Source organism: Opisthorchis viverrini (assembly GCF_000715545.1).
Source record: "Opisthorchis viverrini unplaced genomic scaffold opera_v5_501, whole genome shotgun sequence".
Classification (NCBI taxonomy): Eukaryota; Metazoa; Platyhelminthes; class Trematoda; order Opisthorchiida; family Opisthorchiidae; genus Opisthorchis; species Opisthorchis viverrini.
The window spans coordinates 214690-223675 of NW_008752165.1; the positions used below are offsets into that span (position 1 = coordinate 214690).

Below are 8986 nucleotides of genomic sequence, written 5' to 3' on the forward strand. Positions count from 1 at the left end.
GATGTCATGCTGTCGTTGATGATGATGAACCCGGGATCGCCAAGCGTACCACAAAAAACCCTACAATCCTATATTGGCCTCGTTCCACCTCGTCCCCCTGACCAGGCTGAAATGAATACCCCTGCCCAATGAACTACACACCCCAGCCGAATGATCTCAAATGCGGCGTCCATCACGGTTCTGTCCAAAAACTGAAGCATGTCAGGCCGATGATTGCACGGCACTGCCATACTCAGTTTGACAGCGCATCCGCAATTGTTCCATTCCTCCTCCCAAACGAGCCCACTTGTCTGCGCGATTCACTGACCCCAACAACCACCATGACATTCATTCCAACCTGTTGGACTTCTCGTTCGAATCCAACCACCTTTGTGTGCTCATCCAACCTAACCCCAGCATCTAACTTTTCTACTACAGTGCAACCAGTGAGTCTGCTTGTTCTCAGATTGCACCATATTTTTGAGACTAAACTTGCCACGTTCTCCCAATTCGAATTATCGCATCTCCACCTCCACTTTATCTCGTTGTGACTCTGGCCATTTACCCAACCGCCCAAGGTCACTCGTGGCCAGCAGTGGTTTTCCAGTTTTAGTTCATGTCAACCGACTGAGTCTTTGAATTAGTCGGGCCTCATGCCATTGTTCCCTACAAGTTGCGAAAGAAACCTGTTATCATTATTTCATCAAATACTCCTCACTGTTCACAACCTTGTCCCTATTCCGTGGAATCCCTACTAGCCGCATATCCCCCAGTCACATACGCCATTCTGACTGTAAACGCATGACCATGCCCGAAGTTGTGCCACCCACAAGTTGGGAAATAAACATTATTATTATTCACCGGGACTGCACCATATTCTTTGAAGTGTGCGAGAAGCGTACCGTTCGGCCAGATGGTGATGAACACTGGTCCAAGAAAGATGCCCGGCAATTGTATGTGCAGCTGTTTCGTCTAAATAATATGTATATTCTGAGCTTGAAAGTTTTCTTACCATGCCCCCACCGTGTGTTTGCTGGGTCAGTGGCGAAAAACCTGTTGGCCAAGCTTCGATCCTCCTCGGAAGTGACGATACTCCACGGGAAAGAGGTCAAGCACCGCGAGCCCCTTTTGTAGTCCACGGATTTGAGGCATGCAACCCTTCTCCTAGCGCTTCGCTGGACAATGAGGGTGACGTCTTTCGTGCTTCCGCAGTAGAAAACGTGGTTGGCGTATTCAAGGAGTGGTCTGACGCAGGCCCCATAGACTATTTAGAAGTCCATGAGGTTAATACGCGAGAAGGTGCGCGGAATAATCCGCAAAATAGCGAATCTTTTTGGCCGATTTCTCCTAGCGTAATGAACAGAACATGTTTGAAGACAGCCATATACCCAAACCCCTTTTGGCTTCTATCCTTGTGATGTTTTCTGGTCTACTCCCACTGTGCATGGAACAGACATTCGCTACTTCCCATTTAGATGACATATGGATACACTTTTCATCGTAAGGTGCCAGTCCAACAACCACTGCGTTAACATCCATTTGGGGGCACAGGTATTGAAACTCCAGGATTTCTCGTCTTCTGCAAAAGGTGCACACGGACATGCAGGAACATCTAGAAGGTCGTTGACGTACATCAGAAACAGCATTGGCCCCAAAACGGGGACTTGAGGAATTCCAATGAAGACCGGCACTGCAGAAGAATAGGTAGAACCTACTCTCACTCGCAATGGTCTACCTGGTAGGAACGCCCCGATCCAATGTAGGATTTTCCCTTGAATCCTTTGAGACTCGAGTTTATGGAGCAGTGGGGCGTGTGGGACCCTATCAAATGACTTTGGGGAGTCGAATAATATGGCACCTGATATGAGTCTTTTGTTCTTGACTAAGTTTAAACTGTCCATAAACACGAGCATGTTTGTCACACAAGAACGCTTTGGGAGAAATCCGTGTTGAGCTAGTGTATCAAGTTGTTGGGTGTAAGGTGATGTAGGATAGCTTACTTCAGAATGCGTTCCATCACCTTGCACAGCCTGCTGGTGAGGTCTATAGGCCTGGTCACTGGTTTTGTAGACTGACGTGATAAACGCTTCTTTCCTAGCAGAGGGAATGCGGCCTTCGTCAAGCGACTGATGAGACTCCCGGTGTAAATTATTTGTGTAGACGACGTTTTCTTCAGGATCCTTGGATTGACCTCGTCGAGCCCCGATGAGCAGAACGGGTAAACCTCGTGCAAGAGTTGTTGAATGTCTTCCTCCGTGAAGATTAAGTCGGTTAGAGGCTATCCGTAGTTACGCCTTGACGGAACTGTGTGTGAGGAGGACGCTGGGGCTTATTATAAACCTACACAATGTTCCCTATAAACCTCAGATATCACTTTTGGGTCAATCTTGAGTCATGGCAGAAGTTTCGAATTCACGTTTACAGTTCGAAGTCTCTGGTCCGGTACCAGATGAATCAAAGGTCAGCACACAGTGGTCGCCATGTCCAACTGCAGAGTTAATTATTACTTGATGTACGCAGTATCTGTCGTTGGTGATGACCATATCCAGGAGGGGTGGTACTTGGCCTGCTCGGTGTCTGGTGGGTGCAAGCGTTCTGTTGAACGACTAATCAGAGCAACTGTAAACAGTTCGCTTGAACCGTCGCGCTGGAGCTCCACCCAGGGGGCCTTTGGAGCGTTGAATCACCTACCAACAAGAGATGGGTGAAATGGTAACTTGGAGAGAGCTGCTCAACGGTTCTGGTCATCTTCAGTTGGACTCGAGGGGTTACGGTAGACTACACTGAAAAGGAGAGGATCGGACCCGCGCAGCTGGCTTTGAATGCACAACGCACGGCTAAAAGGTGCAGGAGTGGAATCAGAGAGACAATCAGCATGTAAATACAAAGCAACCCAACCAACCCCCCCTCGTCGGCTCGGAAAACAGAGTATCCATCCATCGAGATCTCCGCGTCAGAGACACCTGGTGTGAACCAGGTCTCGGTGAGTGCGATTGTGTACGGTTGTTCAAGGCAGGCTGACTGTTTAATATTGCAAAATCTTGTCGCAGTATGTAGACAAACATTCCAACACTGTCTCTGCTGCCTCCGAGGGTGAGGAGCCGAGAGTTATGAGACCAAGGAGGTTAGCAGACTTAATAGACGCACCTCGGTTTGGGTCAAATGCTCCTGGGGTATATTTGTCCATTCCTGTCGTAGTGGTTTTGGGGCTGCTTTTTATTCGCTGAGTTTTTTTCGCCCCGTGGGAGCCCGGTTTGCTCGGGCCTTTTGGCTTTTGAGGCTGAGTGTTTTCCTCCGTGGGAGAAAATTTCAAACATCGTTACTTGTAGCTCTTTTAACATTGTCTTTTGGACGACCAGATTTGCTGTTGGTCAAAGATTTGGAACAAAATTACGTCTTTCTGGTTTCTTGGGCGTTTCTGCGTGGTTTGATTGGAAAGTTGTCCCTGTGAGGTCCCGAGCGCTGGGTGGCGGCACTCCCATGAGGCTCGTTTTCGAAGAGTGCACCTTGAAGCCAGCCAGCAGTTTTCTGATTTGGCGAATCTTATCTGGTTCGTTTGGTTGAAGTCGCCCATCTTTCGTGTTTGTGTGAACACCTGATCCCCAGGTGATCAGCGTCGCTCATTGGATGTGCGAGGGATTATCCGAATCGCTGTTGGTGGCTTTGGCTGTCGGGGTCCTGGGTGACAACTCTACCCACACGCAAAGACGCCACTTTTGACGGAATGGCAGTTTCACATTCTCGGTGGTCGTATGGTTGACGCAGCATTCCTTAATGTCATGCATGTGGTTGATTTGCCGGTAGGTTACGCAGTTTGTCCCCGCACATCTGACTCGGTCCAGCTCAGAAGCCGTGACTTTAGCGAGGAGTTCACTGCTGCAACTTTATCGTCTGTTACAGCAAGAAGCACTGATAGCCCTGTGTACTTTGTGCGCTGCTTCCACATAAGGCTTGCCTCCTTCAAAGCACCACTGCCTTTGGTAGACAAGGGGTCTGTGTGGGTTAATTAGAAACTCCCGTCCGGAGACGAAGCTGGTTGCGCCGACATGATTTCGGGAGATTAAGGAGCTATGACTACAATCGGTTTGGTCATGAGTTTGGGGTTGGCTGAACTGGCTTCAGGCGGAAGCTTGTTGCGAACCCTTAACGCAGAACTGCTGTGATTCAGCTTTTGCGCCTCTAGTGGGGCATCTACGAGTAGACGCATGATCGCTGAGGTGACCTTTTGAACACCAACAACCTGCTCCAATATATTCGGTACGGCAGATGGGGGAGAGAAAGTGACTAGAACCTCAAGTGTTTGCTTGTTTTTCTTCTGACGTGACCATTCTTCATGAAGCTATTGACAGTCAGGCTTAGTCAAGACAATGTCAAGGAGCGAATGTACCAGCTTCGATGGCGTGATCTTTCCGGAGAATTACCCCGAGACTATCGTTCTGCTCTTTCTTAAGCGCCTGTCAACTAAAGACGCCGTGGTGGTCTTTATTTTCGCGTCAAAAGGCTAGATTATTTTCATCGCAGCCAGCAGACCAAGAATGGTGCTCATTCTGCGATAAAGTTCTCTATCAACTATTGTACAGGTCGTTGCGTCATTTGTGTTTGCATCCTCAGGATTTTAGAAAGAAGCTCCAGTTTTGCGTCGATTATACCGATCAAAGCCGAACAATCACACCATTACTTCTGAATCAGCAATTATGATTTGGCTTCGTTTCTGTTGGCTCTTTTCTTAGCTGTGATGTGCTTTGCACCCTAATGTAGAGGCAGCTGACACAGACAAACCGGTCAAGAGAGTTAGCTACTTGGCCTACCGGTCGTCCTGTAAACATGTACATTTGAAATGCCACCAGGGCTTACAGGTGTGGCATTGCATATCGCTTCATACGTTCGACGGACGGCGATTTCGCTCACATCTGTTGTGGTCTATTGACGGCTGGACAGGGCAGTCTGAATTCAATAATGTCACGGTTGAGGGTGGATGCGAAATAGAAACTGAGCGCAAAATAACAGGGGTTATCACGTAAATGTTATGCTGGAATGAAAACTCCAAAAAATGCCTCGTCTGTAATCTGTAAACAGACTGAACAGCGAGAAGTTCTCTCACAAATTTGCACGGAGAAGAAATAAAGCCGTTTTCGAACGTACCGCACCAGTTATATCATTGCATAGCATAGGTACAGCATTGTATGAACGGAGCCTCATGTTCTGGAAACAATGACGCAATATCATGGAGACCTGGCTATTGTGTGACTTTTTGAGCTTTATATTTTTTCTTTCCCTATTTTTACACACCTTGCCCTGATATCACTACCACAGGATTCCATTGACGCATTTGCAACGCCTATCATAACAGTCAACAGTATTGAGCCACTAGGAGTTCAGACAGTTCGTCAGCTATAAACCATGTGCCAAGCGTACGTTGATTCCAGCTCCACAGTTTCAGACAGCGGAAAGCCGGAGGGCAGGAGGAATGTAGCCAAGCATGGGGACCCGTGGCATAATCAGCGAAAACATTTGAAATCACCCACTGAAGGCACAGCTTTGATACATGACCGCCAACGACTGCGCGAGTGAGTATCATTGACCATTGGTGATCTGAGTCCGAAGGGTCTCATGGGGGCGGCGGCTGTCAATTCGATTTTGCCTACTGCTTGGCGTATTCATAATTCATTACTAGATCATACATTGCCCATTACTCAATTGATCTCAGTGGGTACAGAGCTCGGCAAAAAGTACAATTCAAGGCAGGCGGCCCCCTAACATCTGAAGTACGTGAGCTAGTGTAACCTGAGAAGGCTGGGTAATACAGCAACCCTGGGCAGTTTCTTTTTTCTACAATCGCCAGTATTACTAATCTAATATGTTTACCAAGCCTGTTCAATGCTTCAAGGACACCGGTGGTCGAATACAAACAGCTTCCATATCTCTCATGCGCTCAGAAGCCACGTTTCTGATCCACACGGCAGTGTGCATTGCCCCACCATCCATAATATGCTCTCGAAAGACAAACTGGCGTGACGCTGGCCTATTCGTTAACGGGCTAGCTTACCGACCGGTCTGAACTCAAACTCAGCATCTTGACCCCTGCCTATGCTTGGGTAACTTGGCAATACCAAAGCCCTCGTGGTCCTTCGGGTGACGTGACAGCTAGGCACCCAAAGGGTGGTACAGTTGAATAATTTTGATTTCAGTCTTAGCCTCATACGTGACGGGTTTTAGCAGAGACCTTCACGCTTCGAAGTTGATCTCGTCTGCAGCTAGTCCTTCGGGCTTCTACAAATGCCCAGGTTAACAGTGTGGTCTTCCAGATCTATTGGCTCGCCTGCGGGCATGAGGTTTAGACTGGGTACCAACTAGTGATTTAGCAGCACTCTAAGTTTTACATGCGCAAAGCGCATATCCAGAGATGTGGCAGAATTACTTTTATTATTATTCGAACCAAACAGAATTATTCGTCGTGTTGCGTTAAACAAGTGATGCCGAGTTGGTGTCAGTGTTCCGTTGGCGCTTTCTTGGTTCTACCGGTAAACGTGTTGAAAAAGATCACCCAAACTGACCTTTGAATTTTTAAGCCCAGTGCTCAATTGAGGGAGTGAACTGCTGCAGCGCCTTTTTACATATATCACAGCTGATACTGAACTTCGCTTAGCAGTTGATCAGATCGGCTAGAATAGAGCACGCTGCTGTACGTAGCGACGGTCTTCTCCATCTACTGGACCTATGCATAATACCAGTATTCTCTATCGTTTTTCAGGCTCTTGATCTCGAGGTATTTGAGGGATATACCTGTGCCACCATAGTCTCTACTTGCTGCTTCTTGTATATTCGCTCTGTTTTTCTCAGAGCGTTTCACAGTTTATCGCTAAATTGAATTTCATTGTTTCAGCTGTTAGCGCCAAATTTTGAATGAATAAATCTCAGTTCTCTGGCCCTTGATCTCTTTCGTTCTTGTTCTGTTTGTCGAGGGATTTCATTCATTGGAAAGCGTAGCTTTGGTCTGATCTTTCTAGTAACAGTAAGATCACCTGATCCTGACAATATCCAGAGTTCCTTTGGCCAGGTCGGATGGCTTGGCGCACACACAGGGAACCGGTAACCTTTCTGACAGACAAGGCGAAACCACGCAGGAATTCATTTGACATGGCTCTTGAATCGGCGGTAATGTAAAGTGCATGGTTAGGTGTTGTGTGAGCAGAAGTTATGCTTCGCTGCTATTTAAACATAGGTTATAGATAGAGAGACCGGACCTTTTCGTCTTGTGATACCGTGGCCCAATGAGCTATTCTGAGTGAAGTTCAAGCAACAATCGTGGAATCTCTGATACGAGGTTGGTAGGCGTCTATGGGTTTGAAGCTTTACGTTGGAGGTTAGACCACGTATCGCGACTTGTTTTTCAGACCATACGGCACTAGCACTTGCGGTTGATCATGCCGAACTCCTACCTGCTCCGGTTAATTATGGAGGTAAAATCCCAAGTTGATGTTTGTCAACCGACTTGAAAGAAACCGTCTCACACAACCGGAGCGAATGTCAAGTACAGTCTTTTAAATTTATCCCACTTTGGATCGCTAGCTGCCACTCAACCAGAATGGAAATACGAGTGCTGAGATGCCGCCAGGCTGTTACAGCCTACGAAAAATTGGGATGCAGGCTTTTCAGTCCCCAAGCTCGCAATCTAAAAACTTAGGTACCTTGAACCCATCAAATTCGGTGAGTAGACTGCAACGTGCATTCCCCAAAGTGACACTCACAGTGAGTCAGTCACCGAGGAATTAGCTTGACTCCTTTGTAACTAGTATCCATGCGTTGTCTTACAAGAGCGCTTGAAGGTGGGACCCGAGAACAGCATGAAGGATTCTGGTCAAGAAGGGCTAAGCGAGGAATGACCATTCGTAGCTCCGCACTGGCTCTTATACCATCCAAGCATAGGGCCCCTATAGCCTAGACAAACTAGCAGCCCGGTACAGACCACAAGACGCTGACTCTGGAGCCTGTTTTGCTAACTTGGCTTATACTTTTATAGTCCAAGTGGACCGTTTATTTTGGGTAAGTATTTACTGTCAAGAGCCGTATAGAAACCCGGCTCGAACTTTTTTGCATTCTAGGGGGTTCTGGTATTACGCGTCACTTGAAGTTACTGTTTGGCTTTTACACTCAGTTTGGATCCTGACCTCAATATATACCACAGAGGTCTTTGCTGAAGAGTGAATTCACTACTTGCTTACCCAACCTCCACAGACTTCGCAAGCTGTTCTGCTACCAACAGACAAGTGAAATACATCAGAACTGTCTACATCTCTTGTATTCCTACTCAGTTATCACCAGGTCTACTATAAGAGCTCCATGGAGAACACTCCACCTATCTGAGTCATCCTCCGATTATTGGCGGCCAGCACATTAGATGAGACTTGAGACTGTAAAAAAAGAAGTCGGGTATCGAAAAAACTGACTCGTCGACTTTCTGATGGTAAAGGTCCCATATTAGTAATGGTGGCATTCGGTAATTCACTATTCAGCTGGAAGTCGCGAAGTCGCGATCAGCACCATCTAGGTTGTTCAGCCGGAGGTTTCACCGCTCTAATTGTTTGATACCAGTCTCGAATTTTCCAGATTTTCAAGCTAACTTTTTAAAGAGTTTTCATTAGCGTGTAGTATGCATGCCACCAATGCACTTGAAATCAGTAGTTCTCCGAAAGTCGTTGTTTATGACGATTCATTTAGGTGGAAAACAGCAAGATAGCTCACGGGTCAAAGCCCAGTAAGCAAGACTGCCTACGTCTAGAAGATGCAGCGGCAATAGGGTTAGAGCATGGAGCCATCTTTTAACGCTCTCCAAGGGAGATCAAACATTCTCTTAATAGATGACACTCCTTAAATGCGTGCACTTCTGTCGGTCACCCTCTTGTTTTCGCCTTCAGATAGTAAACATTCACTGTGCTTATCCGTTGATTGTTAACAAAGGCTACTGACCTGCCGATATGTTCTCCTGACACACATCACACCCAATAAA

At 47.1% G+C, this 8986-nt stretch overlaps 1 protein-coding gene across 1 annotated transcript in view; it reads right to left on the bottom strand.

Annotated features, from left to right (window-relative positions):
* The window catches only part of T265_11471 (hypothetical protein), a gene marked incomplete at both ends in the record, with an annotated part of 12799 nt that extends 12509 nt beyond the window's left edge, over nt 1-290 (bottom strand). The window contains one exon of the mRNA XM_009178137.1: nt 120-290. Within this exon, the coding sequence (XP_009176401.1) occupies nt 120-230 (111 nt within the window). The remainder of the gene's footprint in view (nt 1-119) is intronic.
* Between the last annotated feature and the right edge of the window lie 8696 nt (nt 291-8986).